Below are 20,841 nucleotides of genomic sequence, written 5' to 3' on the forward strand. Positions count from 1 at the left end.
TCAGGTACTCCAGTACTTCTTGTCAACACCACCTCAATTTTTTCCTCGGTCCACTGGTTCTCTATGGGGAGGAAGGGTGGGTCAATTAAATCATGATTATCGGGTAAGTATATTCAAAAATTTATTTTACTAATGAAAATAACATTTTTCAATATTAATCTTACCCGATAATCATGTAGCTGATTCACACCCAGCGTGGTGGGTGGAGACCAGCATACATGTTAACAAAGAAGCTAAGTATCCCGTATTTTATTTTATTAGATATTCAAAAATAACATAAAATAAATAAGTACCTGGTAAGGAAGACGACTTGAACCATTACTCTGCCTTTATTAAGTACGTCTTTCTTACTGAGCGTAGCGGTCCTCTTAGGATGCTGAACGACTCTTAGGTGCTGAAGTATAAAGGGCTGCAACCCATACTAAAGGACCTCATCACAACCTTTAACCTCGGCGCTTCTCAAGAAAGAATTGACCACCCGCCAAATCAACAAGGATGTGGAAGGCTTCTTAGCCGACCGTACAACCCATAAAAAGTATTCAAGAGAAAGGTTAAAAAGGTTATGGGATTATGGGAATGTAGTGGCTGAGCCCCCGCCTACTACTGCATTCGTTGCTACGAATGGTCCCAGGGTGTAGCAGTTCTCGTAAAGAGACTGGACATCTTTGAGATAGAATGATGCGAACACTGACTTGCTTCTCCAATAGGTTGCATCCATAACACTCTGCAGAGAACGGTTCTGTTTGAGGGCCACTGAAGTAGCCACAGCTCTCACTTCATGTGTCCTTACCTTCAGCAAAGCAAGGTCTTCTTCCTTCAGATGAGAATGTGCTTCCCTAATCAGGAGCCTGAATAGGTAAGAAACTGAGTTCTTAGACCTTGGAAGAGAAGGCTTCTTGATAGCACACCATAAGGCTTCTGATTGTCCTCGTAAAGGTTATGACCTTTTTAGATAGTACCTAAGAGCTCTAACTGGGCAAAGTACTCTCTCCAGTTCGTCCCCCACCAAGTTGGACAGGCTTGGGATCTCGAACGACTTAGGCCAAGGACGTGAAGGAAGCTCGTTTTAGCAAAAAAACCGAGCTGCAAGGAACATGTAGCCGTTTCAGATGTGAAAACTATGTTCCTGCTGAAGGCGTGGATCTCACTTACTCTTTTAGCTGTTGTCAAGCACACGAGGAAAAGAGATTTTAATGTGAGGTCCTTAAAAGAGGCTGATTGGAGAGGTTCAAATCTTGATGACATAAGGAACCTTAGGACCACGTCTAGATTCCAGCCTGGAGTGGACAACCGACGTTCCTTTGAGGTCTTAAAAGACCTAAGGAGGTCCTGTAGATCTTTGTTGGTGGAAAGATCCAAGCCTCTGTGGCGGAAAACCGCTGCCAACATACTTCTGTAACCCTTAATCGTAGGAGCTGAAAGGGATCTTACGTTCCTTAGATGTAACAGGAAGTCAGCAATCTGGGTTACAGTGGTACTGGATGAGGAAACTGCATTGGCCTTGTACCAGCTTCGGAAGACTTCCCCTTTAGACTGATAGACTCTGAGAGTGGATGTCCTCCTTGCTCTGGCAATCGCTCTGGCTGCCTCCTTCGAAAAGCCCCTAGCTCTTGAGAGTCTTTCGAAAGTCTGAAGGCAGTCAGACGAAGAGCGTGGAGGTTTGGATGTACCTTCTTTACGTGAGGTAGACGTAGAAGGTCCACTCCTAGAGGAAGAGTCCTGGGAATGTCGACCAGCCATTGCAGTACCTCTATGAACCATTCTCTCGCGGGCCAGAGCGGAGCCAACCAACGTCAGCCGTGTCCCTTTGCGAGAGGCGAACTTCTGAAGTACCCTGTTGACAATCTTGAACGGCGGGAATGCATACAGGTCGAGATGGGACCAATCCAGCAGAAAAGCATCCACGTGAACTGCTGCTGGGTCTGGAATCGGAGAACAATACAACGGGAGCCTCTAGGTTATCGAGGTAGCGAACAGATCTATGGTTGGCTGACCCCACAGGGCCCAAAGTCTGCTGCAAACATTCTTGTGAAGGGTCCACTCTGTGGGGATGACCTGACCCTTCCGGCTAAGGCGATCTGCCATGACATTCATATCGCCCTGAATGAACCTCGTTACCAGCGTGAGCTTTCGATCTTTTAACCAGATGAGGAGGTCCCTTGCGATCTAGAACAACTTCCACGAATGAGTCCCTCCCTGCTTGGAGATGTAAGCCAAGGCTGTGGTGTTGTCAGAGTCCACCTCCACCACCTTGTTAAGCTGGAGGGACTTGAAGTTTATCAAGGCCAGATGAACCGCCAACAGCTCCTTGCAATAGATGTGAAGTGTCCTTAGCTCCTGATTCCATGTTCCCGAGCATTCCTGTCTGTCCAAAGTCGCACCCCAGCCCGTGTCTGATGCGTCAGAGAAGAGACGGCGGTCGGGTTTCTGAACAGCCAAAGGTAGACTTCCTTGAGAAGAAAGCTGTTCTTTCACCACGTGAGAGTAGACCTCCTCTCTTCGGAAACAGGAACTGAGATCGTCTCTAGCGTCATGTCCTTTATCCAGTGAGCCGCTAGATGATACTGAAGGGGGGGAGGTGGGGTCTCCCTAACTCGATGAACAGGGCCAGCGATGAAAGTGTCCCTGTTAGACTCATCCACTACCTGACTGAGCATCGGTTCCTTCTCAGCATGCTCTGGATGCAATCTAGGGCTTAGTATATCTTTGGGGCCGACGGAAAAGCCCGAAAAGCTCGACTCTGAAGATCCATACCCAGGTAGACAATGGTCTGGGATGGGACGAGCTGGGACTCCTCAAAATTGACCAGGAGGCCCAGTTCCTTGGTCAGATCCATAGTCCATCTGAGAATCTCCAGACAGCGACGACTTGTGGGAGCTCTTAAAAGCTAGTCGTCTGACGGAGCCGGACACAAGATCATGGTACTGCTGCACAGTCTGTGAACTGTCAACCATGGGGAAGCGAGGAAGTACAGTGACAACCCGAAGCTGTCTAGACTGTCTGGGTCGTACATACAACTCCTTATCGGGTTGCTGAGGTTGCCGCACTGCGTCACAACAAGTCACTTCTGCTGGTTGTTGAACGTCTTCCCAGTGACACACTGACTCCGTAAACAAAAAATCCTCTAACAAGGACTAAGCTTGGACTGCATGTCTTGCAACACAGCTCAAGGTCTATGGGAGCAGGTGTGGTAACAGACGGGGTTAGCGACTGAAGTGGAACCATTACCCTCCCTGGAAGCATGCTATGCTTAAATAAAAGTCCATAGGAGGCTAAGCAGCTAAAGGCTCCTCTCCAAATGACAGAGTCCTCAAGGGAAAATCAGAAGGAGGGAGAATAGCACTTTCTCATCTACAGGAACCATATCCGAGAAAAGCTAAGTTCTCTCAGTGAGGGTTTCACTGGTGCAAAAGCAGCAGACTAGAAGGCAACGTTATGAAATTGCTTGACAGTCTAGTGAGTTGGCAACAACCAAAGATGTGTGACTGAGAAGCATGCGGTAAGGTATGCAGAGCATGCTGTATGCAGAGCATGCTGTATGTACAGCATGCTGTAAGGTAAGCAGAGCATGTTGCATGGCGTGCGGCTTATGCTGCATGGGATGAGGCTCATGCTGCATGGGATGAGGCTCAAGCTGCAAGGGATGAGGCTTATGCCGCATGCGTTGAGGAGGATGCCGCATAGTATGAGGCTCCTGCCTCATGGGTTGAGGCGGTTGCCGCATAGCATGAGGCTCCTGCCTCATGGTTTGAGGAGGATGCCGCATAGCATGAGGCTCCTCATAGCATGAGACTCCTGCCTCATGGGTTGAGGAGGATGCCGCATAGCATGAGGCTCCTGCCTCATGGGTTGAGGAGGATGCCGCATAGCATGAGGCTGCCTCATGGGTAGAGGAGGATGTCGCATAGCATGAGGCTCCTGCCTCATGGGTTGAGGAGGATGCCGCATAGCATGAGGCTCCTGCCTCATGGTTTGAGGAGGATACCGCATAGCATGAGGCTCCTGTGAGGTTCCTGCCTCAAGAGTTGCGTCTGCCTCAAGGGTTGAGGAGGTAGCTGCGCAGAGAGAGGCTCATGCTGTGAAGAATGCGGTTGCTGCATGCGCTGAGGCGGCTGCCTCATAGCATGAGGTTCCTCAAGAGTTGAGGCTCTTGCCTCAAGAGTTGAGGTTCTTGCCTCAAGAGTGGAGGTGGCTGCCGCAAGAGTTGAGGTTGCTGCCTCAAGGATGGTGGAGGTTGCCGCAACGCAAGAGGTTGCTGCCTCGAGGATGGAGGAGGTTGTCGCAACACATGAAGCTCCTGCCTCAAGGGTAGAGGAGGTAGCTGCAAAGCATAAGGCTCCTGCCTCAAGTGTTGAGGAGGTTGCCGCATAGCAAGAGGCTCCTGCCTCAAGGAAAGTGGATGTTGCTGCACAGCGCTGGTATCTGGCAACTCCCAATGCGGCAGCTCACGCGTGGAGGTAGGTTGAGGAACCTCAACATCATACGTCTGGCAGGGTGGACTGCGCAGAGGTGGAGTTGAGGCGGCTGCCTCATGAGCGCTCGCAGGAGGAGGTGTGCTAACCTTCTCTGCCTGAAACTCCTGCATCAACACCGCAAGCTGAGACTGCATTGTCAGCAGCATAGACCACTAGAGTTTAAGAAAGACAACAACAAACGGAGCTACTGTCCGTTGAAACTGAGGGTCTAAAACAGCTGGTGCGGCAACAGACGGAGTTACTGTCTGTTGCGATACCACCTTGCCTCTCTGGGAGGTGTGCAGTTGTCGTACTGCAGCAAGTCCGAACTGACCCAGTGCTAATGGCACCACCTAGGAGTTGGACTTGCGCGGAAGGGACCGACTTGCACTTAAAAGCTGCAAGATTTGGTCCATGGTTTCTGCGAGAAACCTCTTCCGCAGACGAGGAATAAAAGGGCTCTCTCGTCTTTGTGTGGGTGGGGTGATCACGTCGGCTACGTGAGTTGGTAACACCCGAAACCACGGAGGGAAACGTCTGTTCGTCAATCAAGGCCTGCTGAACCCATAAGTCCTTCGACATTACTTCTCCCCTGGGCTTGGGAGCTTGTAAGAGGTCCCAGACTAGGCGAACAACTGGCACGAACAGACGAACCCTCAAACGCAACATTGTAACACTTTGCGCTTATCACTTTATCACTTTTGATTTTCTGTTTGCACTTATTTTACTGAACTCGAAACTTTAAGTGGTTTGTACCTGAAACACGCAATTCTATCCTTCATTAAAAGTTAGTAATTGCGAAAACAGTATTACAATGTAACAGAAAAACATAATGAAAGATAAATAATTCAGTGGCTGGAAAAGACTAAACACTAGATCAAATAAACAACGTTTAAAATCTCTCACCGCATAAAGCCTGAGAACAAGAATAAAACTCTAGAAACGTTTACCTTCTTCCCCTAAAGAGACTAGGGAGAAGAGCAAAAACGATAACAACGTTACCCGCTTGAACGAAACGTTTATCCTCCTCTCTCTCCCTCCGTCTCTATCTCTCTCTCTCTCTCTCTTGACTTAGCACCTGAGAGAAGAGCCCAATTATATATATCGTTAAAACATATTATTGTTAAAGGAAAAAAACTGAAAGATTTCCCAAATAAAAAGTTCCTTTATTAGAATTAAAACCATTTAAGCTAAGAAAGAATGAACAAAACGCTAGAATCGGTTTACTCTTACTGCAACGTGACACCGTGATAGACTCTCTCTCTATCGTAACGATAGAGCGCAAGTTGAACGTTCTGAACGTCAACTGCAGAGACAAAACAAAACGTTAGTTCAACTTTGAAAACAGGACAAGACTATCAAAGAAATTCTTTCAAAAACATTAAAATAGCATAATATGTTAACAGGTAAAAACGAAATGACGGGCTCAATGTTAATTAACTTCGGTTCCAAGAAAAGACCGCCTACTATTAGGAAAGGTCGAATATAAACAAATATAAAAATTAATTTTAATAAGTTTATAATAAAAGGAAGTTAATCAAAGAGGCCTATAAAAGGCGGAGAGATATAAAATAAATCTATAACTTTGTTAAGCAAAATTAAGAGAGTCTATACTCTCTTCGACACCAACACTTCCGTCTAAGGGAAGGGTCGGCCATTTAAAAGTGAAAGAGAGTTCATACTCTCTTCGTACCAAAATTAAATAAAAAATTAAATCAAATTAATTCCAAAAACTTGCTAAGCTAATGATATAGCTTCCTGAATAGCGAAGGCTAAACTCTAGAGCAAATACATCACCAAATCGTGAGCAATAACTCCAGAATCAACAGCGTATCCATGTAGGTCTAGCCGGAGGCACGACAGAGGAATAATTGTGGTGGTGTTGACAAGAAGTACTGGAGTACCTGACCACAGATGGCGCTGTGGTGTTCACCCCCACCTGTATAGCGATCGCTGGCGTATCCCGACCGTAGATTTCTGTCGGCAACAGAGTTGACAGCTACATGATTATCGGGTAAGATTAATATTGAAAAATACAGTATAATTGGATAGGTGAAATGAAAGGAGAAGCAGAGAAAATGAAAGGCGCACAGTGTGGGAATCCTAACCGAATTTATGCCTCCAAGGTACGCAAAGACTTAAACAGCGATGACAAAGTCTGCAATCAGAGATGGGTGACTGTATCCAAATCACAATACTATCCACGTTATAAAACAAAGAGAGAACGAAATGAGGATCACTTTTGCCCAGATATAATTCCCTTAAACAATCTACACAGTAATTACAAACAAATCCAAGAGACATCTCAAAAACTATACTACAAGAATTTTCCATCTAGACCAAGCAGGTACAACTGTAGAAGTTACCAACTAGGAGTAGATTAGAGACAAGGGGGTGTGGGTTTACCAACAGAGGTGGTTTCCATTAGTCACCAGATGTCGCATTGTTGGGTGAGAGGCATAAGTCTCTTGAACGTAAGTAAACAGGAAATTTTTATATTTTACGGGGTAGCGTTGATACAAGTTAGCTTTGAGAGTATGAAGCAATATGAATATAAGGGGAATTGCATAGATATACAGGGTGACACAAAAAAAAAGGTTATCACCTAAACTTGAATAACTTTTGAAATAAATAATCAATTCCTTTTTTTTTTTTTGGATTTATCAAGAAAAATTAATGTTCTAAAAGTCTACAAAATTCGACCATCAAGATGCCATGGACTACTGAGGAAAAGACATATATAGTTGAGGCATATTTTCGGTTGAAGTCTATCCACGCAGCTCAATTGCAATTCAAAAAACGGTTCAGATGTCAAGAATTTCCTGTCCACTCAATAATCTACAGATGGGTCAACAAGTTTAGAACCCATGGGACTGTGCATAACCTCAATTGTAGACACTAACAGACAATCACACTCTGGATGACCGAATTCATCAAGGACACCACACAACATTGCTGCAGTCAGAGACTCTGTTGTTCGCAGCCCAAGCAAGTCTGTGTGACAGCAAAGTAAGGAGCTTGGAATCAATCGGGAGTCCGTGCAGAGAATTTTGAACGCAGATCCCCACCTGTATCCTTATCCTTAAACACAAGCTTACACCTAACGACATGAGGAAGCGAGTGATCATGTGCCAGTGGTGTTGCGACAAGACTGACGCTGTGCCAGACTTCCTTGACAATGTCTGTTTTTCGGACGAGGCACATTTTCTGTTGTCAGGTCACGTGAACTCGAAGAACAATATCTTCTGGGGTAGCACACCCACTGAGCACTGTCTGCAAAGGCCATTACACTCAGTGAAGTGCACTGCCTGGGTCGCCATCTCCAAACCATTCTGGTTCGAGGATGACAACGAGCGGTCTGTGAAAATCATCACCGAGCGATATGTCCAGGTGCTTGGCAAGTTCTGGACAGTACTTGGTCAATGGAGCGGAGTCGTCAGGGTCCTTCAGTGGTTCCAGCAGGATGGTGCCACCCCCTACACTTCAAACAAATCATTGGCATGGCTACAGCAGCGTTTCCCTGACCGACTGATCAGCCGCAATTGTGTCCCGGAGTGGTCGCCGCATTCACCGGACCTGAACCCCCAGATTTTTATCTCTGGGGATACCTTAAAGGACAGGGTATATGGAAACAGCCCCCAGACTATTCCTGACCTGAAGGCAGCAATCACAGCAGCAATAAGAGTGATCCCAAGGGAGGAATGCGGGAGGGTCATCGAGAACTATGCCCGCCAGATCCAAATGTGCCTGCAATACCGGGGAGCCCATTTGGAGCAAATTTTGGAGAGCCAGTGAAACAAAGAGTTTTTGTTGTACAGATTTGAAACTTTGGAGATGTCTGCTACATAGGCTTGACCTATTGTACCTAAAGTTTTGTGTCGATCTAAATAAAATTTTCGAAGTTATTCGTTTTTTGGCGATGACCGTTTTTTTTTGTCACCCTGTACATAGATTACTACTGTATACATCTATAGCATAAAATAAGAAAATAAAAATAAAATTAAAGGAAAGAAAGTAAAAGGAGCAAGAAAATTATTATTTTATTCAGTTCTTCAAAATACTGCATACATAACTTAATAATCAAATGATGACATTGATTCAAAAAATTTTCACTGAATATTCCTATACATAGTGTGTATTTAAGGCACTACACTCTTCTACAGAAACAGTACCGTCAATATAATCATCATCAATGTCACATTGCCTAACCCTCCACAGGGCTGGCATAAAGTTATATATTGTATATGAATGAAGCAAAACTTTGAAGGAGAAATGTGTGACAGAAAACCAAAGGGAACTTGAAAATAGATCCATGAACTTCTGGATGAAAGAAAAGGCTTCAAATGCCTACATAAGGAATACTATAATTGGTAAAGGTGACTAGAGGACAACGTAAGAATCATAGGTAAATAATGTCACGCAATATACAAAGGAGAGGCTACTATGATTATAACTTAAAAAAGGGATTTTGACGAAGGAAAAATCTATTTCTGGGGAGAGACCTGTGGCGCCCGGTGAAAAGAGTCCTTCTTAAATACCTTTTCTGATAAAACCTTCCAATTATACCAGAGAAAAGAATAGTGGATTTCACGCGCCTTTGCTTTATACACGACACCCAAAAGGTGCTCGCGCGAGGGTTGTAACCTCAGCATTCCATGCTTTTATCTTTCTCTGGTATAATTGGAAGGTTTTATCAGAAAAGGTATATAAGAAGGACTCTTTTCACCGGCCGCCACAGGTCGACCCAGAAAGCTATTAAAAAATAAGTTGACCTTTTTAAATTTGGTTGAAATGAGCCCCCAAATTAAATTTACTTTCCACATCTATACTGAACAAGCAAATAAAATTGCATTAGTATAACAAAATAATTTTACAGTATCTATTATATGCAGAAATGTCAAAATAATTTATTATATCCATATGCTTTAAGAACATGACTAATTACAAACATTTAATTACTGTATTAATTCATACCCGAGTTGACGTTAAATGATGCGGATTTCCACCACCTCGAGTGCATAGTTTCTTGCATGGGAAGTCTGACATTGTCAAAATCCACTGTTATCCATCAGTGACTAGAGGGAAAGAGGATCATTTCACACGAAACCACAACTTAGCAATTCTTCTCACATTGATGTCAACTTGCAATGAAAGTAAATTTATCTTTATAGGATATCATTCAATACCAATATTTTGAATATATTTTTCATACCGCTAACACTTTTCAATATTTTAAGGATATTTAGTTTTCTATTTTAAAGTTCCTTTGTATTCCACATTAATTTCCCAAGTCTGGCTTTGCTGAGACAGCACCACAACTCTGCAACAAAACATACAGCCATTTCAGAGCCAAGAACTTTTATAAAAGCTTTAAATACATTTTCATTGTATGTACATGTGTTTAAAGTTTCTTGTATAAATTAAATATTTTTATGAAAATCCCCAATGTTGATTCTATCTTGAAAATGTTTAAATGGAAACACCTACTCCCAAATAACAATTTCCTATTTCTCTCCTTGATAAAAGCCTCCCCTCTAGGAATTATCATGCCATCTGGCGGTCGATGATTTTGAAGACAAATCATTAGATTATTTTCTCAAGTGCAAGATAATTTTCTTATTCAGTTCCCATTTAGTGTTGAAATCTTTTCACTTTTAGAACAAGTAATGAATTGTCTAACCTTGTTCATGATCGTTAATTTTCTTCAACACATTGCAAGTGTAAACAAATAAGATCTTAGAATACAGAATGATAAATGAGGAATTTACTAAACATTATGTCTTTTGAAGTGGATTTTAGAAGAGAAATTTATAATCTTGACATAGTTTGTATCTGTTTAGGTATGAATATATCATCATTCTGAGAAATTACTAAATTTGCATTAATGCTTTTCATAATGAATTCTGTTCAGATATATCAATTTCTTGAATATTTCTAAAGAAAAGGAAATAACCTGGCATACAGTATCAGCAAGATGGCATTCGCTTTTTAATTTCATTTCTAGTTATTTAATAATTAGGTTGGTGACACTTTGTTAAAACAATATATCGTAAAGTACAGTATAGTCACACCTAGTCCACTGTTATTTACTTCTATACAATCCAGCAGTTTGAGAATTCCTTGGATATTTTACAATATAAAATCTAAGTATGTTTCCCCCTCTTGTAAATATTCACCTAAGAAATGTAATTGTACTTTAAATATCAAGTACATAACACTAGTGAATGTTCTGTACTGTAATAATAATACAAGACAGCCCATTATAATCTTATACTGGCAATATTAACATCCCCACCTCTTTCCTCCTCTTAAACTTGAAGCATTTTAATATGCTGTACTTATCTAAAATGCAGAGTTTAAAAATTACAAATATTGTATACTGTATACTACTGTAGTAATAACATGGTACTCTCCTGAATGATACTACAGTATTACTAATAATAGTAAATAAGTAATGATGAAACATAGACAAGAACTTCATCACCAATACCTAACTACATGTTAGTCATGACATATACTGTAATACCCATACTATAATATTTTATCAATTAATATTACCAAAAGAGGCTCTAAACCATAATATGGTTTTGGGAGCCTTTGTAGCTGCTTGGGACAAACCAGGTGCAAAATTGCAAAAGTTATGACTGAAAAATGTTATTTTTATTAGTAAAATAAATTTTTGAATATACTTACCCGATAATCATGTAGCTGTCAACTCCGTTGCCCGACAGAATTCTATGGAGGGATACGCCAGCTATCACAATACTAGAAGGGGGTGTACTTACCAGCGCCACCTGTGGCCAGGTACTCAAGTACTTCTTGTTGACACCTCCTCAATTATTCCTCGGTCCACTGGTTCTCTCTGGGGAGGAAGGGAGGGTCGATTAAATCATGATTATCGGGTAAGTATATTCAAAAATTTATTTTACTAATAAAAATAACATTTTTCAATATTAAACTTACCCGATAATCATGTAGCTGATTCACACCAAGGGAGGTGGGTGAAAACCAGTGTACAAGATTAAAGGATAGCTAAGTATCCCATATTTCATATAACAGTTATCTCAAATAACAATGAAATAATAAGTACCTGGTAAGGAAGTCGAATAGAACCGTTACTCTGCCTCTTATTTAAAGTTCGTCTTCCTTACTGAGCGCAGCGTTCCTCTTGGAGGCTGAATCAACCCAAAGGTGCCAAAGTACACGGGGTTGCAACCCCTACTAAAGGACCTCTACCAAACCTTTAACCCAGGCGCTTCTCAAGAATGAATAGACCACCCGCCAAATCAAAGGATGCGGAAGGCTTCTTAGCCTACCGTAACAACCATAAAAACAACAATAAAAGTATTCAAGAGAAAGGTTAAAAAAGGTTATGGGATTAAGGGAATGTAGTGGCTGAGCCCTCACCTACTACTGCACTCGCTGCTACGAATGGTCCCAGGGTGTAGCAGTTCTCGTAAAGAGACTGGACATCTTTCAGATAAAATGATGCAAACACTGACTTGCTCCTCCAATAGGTTGCATCCATTATGCTCTGCAGAGAACGGTTTTTATTAAAGGCCATCGAAGTAGCTACGGCTCTTACTTCGTGGGTCCTTACCTTCAGCAATGCAAGGTCTTCCTCCTTTAAGTGAGAATGTGCCTCTCTGATCAGAAGCCTTATATAATACGAAAGCCCATTCTTGGACATGGGTCTCGAAGGTTTCTTGATGGCACACCATAAAGCTTCTGACTGTCCTCGAATAGGTTTAGACCTCTTAAGATAATATTTGAGAGCTCTGACAGGGCAAAGAACTCTCTCTAGTTCGTTACCTACCATGTTGGAGAGGCTAGGTATTTCGAACGATCTAGGCCAAGGACGTGAAGGAAGCTCGTTCTTTGCTAGGAATCCAAGCTGAAAAGAACATGTTGCAGATTCGGTTGTGAAACCAATGTTCTTGCTGAAGGCATGAACCTCACTGACTCTCTTAGCTGTTGCAAGGCAGACGAGAAAAAGAGTCTTGAGTGTAAGGTCCTTGAAGGAAGCTGACTGGAGAGGTTCGAACCTAGATGACATAAGGAACCTTAAGACTATGTCTAGATTCCAGCCTGGAGTGGAAAGACGACGTTCTTTAGACGTCTCAAAAGACTTAAGAATGTCTTGAAGGTCCTTGTTGGAAGACAGGTCCAAACCTCTGTGGCGGAGAACTGAAGCCAACATACTCCTATATCCTTTAATCGTAGGTGCTGAAAGGGATCTCTCATTCCTAAGATGTAGAAGGAAGTCAGCTATTTGGGTCACAGAGGTATTGGTAGAGGATATTGAATTGGCTCTACACCAGCTTCGGAAGACCTCCCACTTAGACTGGTAGACTCTACGAGTGGAAACCCTTCTTGCTCTGGCAATCGCACTGGCTGCCTCCTTCGAAAAGCCTCTAGCTCTAGCGAATCTTTCGACAGTCTGAAGGCAGTCAGCCGAAGAGCGTGGAGGTTTGGGTGCAACCTGTCTACGTGAGGTTGACGTAGAAGGTCCACTCTTAGAGGTAGAGTCCTGGGGATGTCGACTAGCCATTGAAGTACCTCTGTGAACCATTCTCTTGCAGGCCAAAGGGGAGCAACCAGCGTCAGCCGTGTCCCTTCGTGCGAGACGAATTTCTGCAGAACTTTGTTTATTATCTTGAATGGAGGGAATGCGTACAGGTCGAGATGGGACCAGTTCAGTAGAAAAGCATCCACATGAACTGCTGCAGGGTCTGGAACAGGGGAACAATACAGCGGAAGTCTCTTGGTTATGGAGGTGGCAAACAGATCTATGGTAGGTTGACCCCACAAGGTCCAAAGTCTGTTGCACACACTCTTGTGGAGGGTCCATTCCGTGGGAATGACCTGATTCCTTCTGCTTAGGCGATCCGCTGAGACGTTCATATCGCCCTGAATGAACCTCGTGACCAGAGTGAGGTTTAGACCTCTTGACCAAATGAGGAGGTCCCTTGCGATCTCGTATAGGCTCCTCGAATGGGTCCCTCCTTGCTTGGAGATGTAAGCCAAGGCTGTGGTATTGTCTGAGTTCACCTCCACCACTTTGCCTAGCAGGAGGGACTTGAAGTTCAACAGGGCTAGATGAACTGCTAGCAGCTCCTTGCAGTTGATGTGGAGTAATCCTTGTTCTTCGTTCCACGTTCCCGAGCATTCCCGTCCGTCCAAGGTTGCACCCCAGCCCGAGTCCGATGCATCTGAGAAGAGATGAAGATTGGGGGTCTGAATGGCCAACGATAGACCCTCCCTGAGAAGGAGGTTGTGCTTCCACCACAGGAGAGTGGTCTTCATCTCTTGGTTGATAGGGATAGAGACTGCTTCGAGAGTCGAACCCTTGTCCCAATGAGCTGCAAGATGGAATTGAAGAGGGCGGAGGTGGAGTCTCCCTAGCTCGACAAACAGGGCCAGTGATGAGAGGGTCCCTGTGAGACTCATCCACTGTCTCACTGAGCAACTGCTCCTCTTCAGCATGCTCAAGATGCACTCTAGGGCCTGGCTTATCCTGGCGGCCGATGGAAAAGCCCGAAAATCCTGACTCCGAATCTCCATTCCAAGGTACACAATGGATTGGGAGGGAATGAGTTGAGACTTCTCTATGTTGACTAATAGACCTAGGTCTCTGATTAAGTCTAAAGTCCAATTGAGATTCTCCAGACAACGACGACTCGTGGAGGCTCTCAACAGCCAGTCGTCTAGGTAGAGGGAGGCTCTGATGTTCGACAAGTGTAGGAATTTTGCTATATTCCTCATCAGATGAGTAAAGACCATAGGAGCAGTGCTTAGGCCAAAACACAGGGCTTGGAATTGGTAGACAACCTTTCCAAAAACGAATCTCAGGAAAGGTTGGGAGTCTGGATGAATAGGAACGTGAAAGTATGCATCTTTCAAGTCCAACGAGACCATCCAGTCCTCCTGTCTGACCGCTGCTAAAACCGACTTCGTCGTCTCCATCGTGAACGTCTGCTTGGTGACATACTCGTTGAGAGCGCTGACGTCCAGCACCGGTCTCCAACCTCCTGTCTTCTTGGCCACAAGAAAGAGACGGTTGTAGAAGCCCGGGGATTGATGGTCCCGGACTATAACCACTGCCTTCTTCTGCACAAGTAGCGACACCTCCTGGTGCAATGCTAGCCTCTTGTCCTCTTCTTTGTAGTTGGGAGAGAGGTTGATGGGCGATGTGGTCAGAGGTGGTTTGAGGCAGAATGGAATCCTGTAACCGTTCCTCAGCCAACTGACAGACTGGGCGTCTGCACCTCTCTTCTCCCAGGCTTGCCAGAAGATCTTGAGTCTGGCTCCTACTGCTGTCTGGAGATGCGGAGAGTCAGTTTTTTCCTTTAGATGTCCTGGATCCTTTCCTAGACTTGCTCCTGTGAGAGTCTGGACGGGAGCTTCCTCGGCTGGAGGCTCTACCACGAAAGGGCGGTATGAACCTCGTAGCAGGGGTATCAGCCACTGGGGAGCGATAAGTCTTGGGGACTGAGGTAGCAACCTTAGACTTACGAGCCGATGAGGCTACAAGATCGTGTGTATCCTTTTGTATCAGGGCAGCAGACAAGTCCTTAACCAGCTCTTCGGGGAAGAGGAACTTCGAGAGCGGAGCAAAAAGAAGTTGTGACCGTTGGCAAGGTGTAATGCTGGCGGAAAGGAAGGTACACAGTTGTTCCCTTTTCTTCAACACCCCTGATACAAACATCGACGCAAGCTCACCCGAACCATCCCTAATGGCCTTATCCATGCAGGACATTAATAGCATGGCAGAATCTTTGTCCGCAGGAGAGGTCTTCTTGCTGAGGGCCCCCAGGCACCAGTCTAGAAAGTTGAACATTTCAAATGCTCTAAACATTCCTTTCAGTAAGTGATCCAGGTCTGAGAAGGTCCAACAAACCTTCGAGCGTCTCATTGCAGTTCTCCGAGGCGAGTCTACCAGACTTGAGAAGTCAGCCTGGGCAGAGGCAGGTACTCCCAAGCCTGGTGCTTCTCCTGTGGCATACCAAACGCTCGCTTTCGAAGTGAGCTTCGTTGGAGGGAACATGAAAGAAGTCTTGCCAAGGTGTTGCTTAGACTGCAGCCATTCCCCTAAGATCCTTAAAGCCCTCTTAGAGGATCTAGCTAGGACTAGCTTAGTATAGGTGGACTTAGCTTGTTGTACGCCCAGCGAAAACTCAGATGGCGGAGAGCGGGGAATAGCAGAGACAAAGTGGTCTGGGTAAACCTCCCTAAGTAGAGCCAAGACCTTACGAAAATCAATAGACTGTGGAGAAAGCTTGGATTCATCCACGTCTGATGAGGGATCCAGGTGTGCCTCCTCATCATCCGAAGCCTCATCACCAGAGTGTAGCGAAGAGATCGGACAAGAATGCTGAACTGCAGAGTCAGAACGAGAAGGAACAATAATAGTGGTTTCCTCTTCAAGTGACTGTTGAGGGAAAACCTGAGGCTCAGACTGCAAAGGCTGAATAACAGACGAAGCAGAAGGAAGGCGCATGGGTGGAGGAGGCTGACTCCTAGCATGAGAGGTTGAACCCAAGGAAAGCGCTTGCTGAGCGGTTGGCGGAAGCGGAGAAGCAAGTTCCTGTTCCTGTGGTATGAGCGGAGCATGATGAGGTTGAGGCTGCGCAGAACAAGGTAATTGTCTCGCAAGCTGAGACTCCTGAGGCGCAGGGCCAAGGTGTAGTGGTGCTTGCCTTGTGGAGGGTTGAGCTCGCTGCAGCGAGAGCTGAGGAGACTGACTCATGGACGGGAGAGGTTGTTGTACCTCAACCGAGAGTTGCACCACTGGTGGAGCAGCAAGGGGAGGAGGAGGAAGAGAGGTATAATCCTCCTGATCCCAAAGCAAAGGTTGCCTTAACGAAGGCGTAGGCTGAACACCACTGGGAACAGCAAACTCAGAATGTGGCTCAACATCGTACGCCTGGCAGGTGGTACTGCGATCAGGCGGAGCGAGCGTAGGCGGAGCGAACGCAGGCGGAGCGAGAGCAGGCGGAGGGAGTGTAGGCGGAGGCGGAGGCGCAACACTCTCAGACCGACACTCACGCATCAAGTCCGAAAGCTGTGCTTGCATGGACTGAAGAAGAGTCCACTTGGGATCGGCAGAAACGACAGCAGACTGAGGAAAAGCCTTAACAGTCGAGCTCTGTTGTGGCAGAACCTTACTCCTCTTGGGCGGAGTGCAGTCGACAGATGACTGAGGCGAGTCAGAGCTGAGCCAATGACTACAACCTGGCTGAGCACTCGCGGACTGGACTCTGCGTTTAAGCGGTCTCGAGACCTGAGACCAACGTTTCTTCCCAGACAGTTGATTAGCGGACGAGATAAAGACGGGCTCAATCGTCTGCAGGTGGGAGTGACGGTCTTTGGAAGACACGCCCGCAACCACCGAGGATACTTCTGTGCGCCTAACAAGGCCTGCCGAACCCTTATGCCCTTCGACATTGCTTCTCCCCTGGGCTTGGGAGCTTGCAAGAGGTCCCGGACTGGGAGGACGACTGGCTCGCACAGAAATATCCTCACGCACCACACTGGCACTGACACTAGCACTTGGCACTGCACTGACACTAGCACTCGTCACAGCACTGGCACTAATTCCACCCACTGCACTCTTGACCTTAAGTTCCTTTACTTCGGCCATCAGAGACTTATGGTCACTTACCACTGACTCTACTTTATCGCCTAAGGCCTGAATAGCACGCAAAACAACTGACATATCAGGCGGAGGGCAAATAGTAGGTTCGGGGGTAGCCACTACGGGGGTAGGAAAAGGTAGGGGATCATGAGGTGAGGAAAACAGTGAAGAGTGAGAAGAACTCCTCCTAACTCTACCTCTCTCTAACTTAGTTGAATATTTCAAAAGACGGACAAATTCCAATTCCGAAAGTCCGGCGCATTCCTCACATCGATTTTCTAACTGACAGGGCCTGTCCCTACAGTCAGAACAAGCGGTGTGAGGATCTACCGAGGCCTTCGGAATACGCCTATTGCAAGACCTACATCGTCTATGGGAGGGGGCTTGCGAAATGTCAGACATCTTGAATCCAAAGAGTTAGCCAAAGGGGGTTCCAAAATCAAGCAAAAAATCGTTAACCGTTAATCAGGACTATATAAAAGCTATCTAGCTAATATAAGAAGGTTTCCAGTAAAGCGACAGCCGTTAATCTGAGAGAATACTTCACCAATTAGCCGTGAAAATACTCGAAGACCATAAGCGTATCCCAGAACGTCTTGCCGGAAGCACGACAGAGGAATAATTGAGGAGGTGTCAACAAGAAGTACTTGAGTACCTGGCCACAGGTGGCGCTGGTAAGTACACCCCCTTCTAGTATTGTGATAGCTGGCGTATCCCTCCATAGAATTCTGTCGGGCAACGGAGTTGACAGCTACATGATTATCGGGTAAGTTTAATATTGAAAAACAAAATTTAAAATGGAAATAAACAAAGAACACCACCTAACCTAAGATTCCCTACCTAACCTAACCAAGGAGCCACATCCTTACCTATGGCTATGTCCACCTTAGACTGCTATATCCTTAGCTTACCCTATGACTAAGTCTCAACTCTGCATTTGTTTCACATCCGGGTTCTAAATCATATTAAAATAAATCGTAAAACTAACTTCATATGATCGTATTTCAGACTAAGCTAAACAACCTTTTCCCCACGAAGAAAATTTGACAAATTAATAAGAAAGTTCATGTGTGTCCCAACAAACTCCATTCACCCCTAGTTTTGTATATGATTATGTAACATAGGATTTATATAAAATGCATGATAAAATCCTTGTTAAATGTGATCACCGATACAAAAAGATTCTGATATTTTCTGAGTGATGTGAAAAGATTCATATATTTTCACTGCGATGTAAAAAGATTCTGACATTTTCTCAGTGATGTGAAGATTCCTATATTATCTCTTTGAAGAAGTAAAAGTGGTAGGACTTTAATAATTCTTATTTTACGCTTAAATAATTTTCATTCAAATTAAGTACAGTATCTTATTTTGGGTTAAAAAATAATGAATTTACTGTATACTTAATTTCTGATAATCTTATCATTTTCCTATTCGTTAATGATAAACTTTGCACTCTACTAAAAGATAGCTCTTTAAATATGTTCAACTCTTCTCTATTAAAATTTCTCCTATGGAAATTAAACACCACAGTCAAACAAGTGAAATTTTCTTTTCAGCATTTTGCTTTTTAGTTAATGGCTCTGTAATATCAACTTTTTTCCTGATAGGTTGGTTCACCAGTTGGGACATCTGACCATGCTTTGGTTTCATCAATAATCAAGACTGAGCAACCTGTACTAGATGTCACACTCATGTAACATATATACTGCATATAAAATCCCAAGCAGACTGGAATAACATTTTGAGTGTTCTTTTGCATCTGAATTGGTCACAATTGTATTTAAGAGTTGAGCCTCTTGTTCTCTTGAATGAGAATACAGTATGGTCAAATTATGTGACAGACGTCTCACTTCTAGTATGTTAGAATACCAAGTGCAAGAGAAAACTTGGTTCAATAATGATTGTAGATGTGCTTATTTGAATAAACAGGAGGCCTATTAACTTTGGATGGATAACAGATCAGATTTGACTTAGAATAACTAGAGTACTCTGCTAAGAGTCGTCGTTCAGACAGTTTATGATGCTGCCGAAAAAGAATACTGTACAACTTTATCATAAAGGAAACCCTTTCTGCTATAACCCAAAAATATAAATGAAGGGCTATCCTTAAATCTGTACTCTTTGATGTAGATTTAACAGTTCCTCCTTTACTTAAACCAGATGGCTCTGTCAATCAGTCTAAATGAAAAAAGGAAAACCTTTTGGCTAATGTGTTTGACAGTAAGCAGAGTACTGTAATGAGAAACTAAATCGTCCTCATTCCTCTTTTCCTAAGGCGAAACTAACTACAGTAGTTTGGCTTCTCGGTCCCATGAAATCAAAACGCACTTAATGGACCTTGATAAATGGAGGTAATATACAAACAAGTTTCTTTTACTTCTCTTGTAAGTGCAAACAACATTTCAAGTAACATATATGAAATGAGCCAACTGTTAATGAAAATTCTATGCTGGAATTTAGTGTAGTCATAATTCAAAATGTTCAAAAAAGAGAGAGAGAATCCACCAAAGCTACCAATAATTCTATATACTGTAGCAGGAAGATGATGAACATTTTAGTGATTTATCTTCCAAAGCTTTAAAAATTAATAAAAATGGCATAGCCCTCCTTTTGGTATTTCTTTTCACTTTGTGATAAATGAAAGTCCTTCCATGGAGTAAAAAATTTGAATCTAATCAATATAAAAACTCCTACTATTGGATTGAGTTCACTACCAGTTTATTGAAAGGTTTTATAATTTTCTACCTATTTTATGATCATACTGAGCATTTTCTTTTCTTTACTATGTGACACTCACTTTTCCACAGCACTGGTACGTGTCACAACTTCTTATTCCCAAAGATATAATATTAGAACTATGAAACAAGATGTAAATGCACCAATATTATTAGATATCATCCCAAAGTGGACAGATAAAGAATAAAATGGTTATCCCTATAAAATACAGTGAGGGTATTTTCAAATCTTTATATTGATTTTCAGGGACTACTCTCTCAGCTAGATCTCCATGTGCAGTGCACTTCCTTCTAAAGGAAAAAAAAAAATAAATAAATAAAATAAAATAAATGATAAATTGTTTTATTCTACACCCACCTGACATTCATAATGCTCTTCTCTGAAAACTGGCTGATATTGACATTTACCCCTTAACACTAAAAAAATTTCCCAATCTCTATCCTTCCATAAGCTTAGGCCTCTAGTCTAATATGAAGACAATATAGCAGTACAGGTAACAGCAATAACCTCACCTTAAGTAGGGCATATCATCCTTTGTTATTTAAAGAAGAAATTATAACCTCTAACATCAGAATTGAATGTAAATTAATAATACACAATAAAAAATTGACAAATTAGCACAAACTTTACCTTTGAGGAGAGTCGTGGCTAGCATATGGCAATAGAGGAGGAGGAGGAGCTTTAAAAGAACTACTTTAATTATTTTCCTATTCTACAGGAATCTCTGTACTGCATAGGATACTTTGTCGATAAATATCTATCAAGAGGTTCGTCATGATCACCTACTACATCGAGGGGAGTGATATACAGGGTAACAACCAGAAAGTCATAGTTATACAAAAACATGAAGCAACCATTCAATTTGTTTTAGATTGCCCAACCCTTCATGTCACGCCATTCATATATGATCATATTTGAAACAAACCCAACCTAACACACGACTAGCCTCAGGGCATGTATCCTTCCGCCTGGGGTAGTCCTCACAGAAAACGGAAGTAGGGTAAACTACAC

General features: G+C 43.5%; 1 protein-coding gene across 2 annotated transcripts in view; it reads right to left on the reverse strand.

The window, feature by feature from the left end:
* The window catches only part of LOC137634811 (arginine--tRNA ligase, cytoplasmic-like), a 77,168-nt gene that overhangs the window by 51,219 nt on the left and 5,108 nt on the right, over positions 1-20,841 (reverse strand). Inside the window, exon 2 of one of the 2 annotated variants that reach the window (XM_068367362.1) lies at positions 9,429-9,774. The exons of the other annotated variant lie outside the window; for it this stretch is intronic. Coding sequence (XP_068223463.1) covers positions 9,429-9,500 — 72 coding nt within the window. The 5' untranslated portion in view covers positions 9,501-9,774. The remainder of the gene's footprint in view (positions 1-9,428; positions 9,775-20,841) is intronic. 2 annotated transcript variants of the gene reach the window in all.

The sequence above is a fragment of the Palaemon carinicauda genome, chromosome 45 (assembly GCF_036898095.1).
Source record: "Palaemon carinicauda isolate YSFRI2023 chromosome 45, ASM3689809v2, whole genome shotgun sequence".
Classification (NCBI taxonomy): Eukaryota; Metazoa; Arthropoda; class Malacostraca; order Decapoda; family Palaemonidae; genus Palaemon; species Palaemon carinicauda.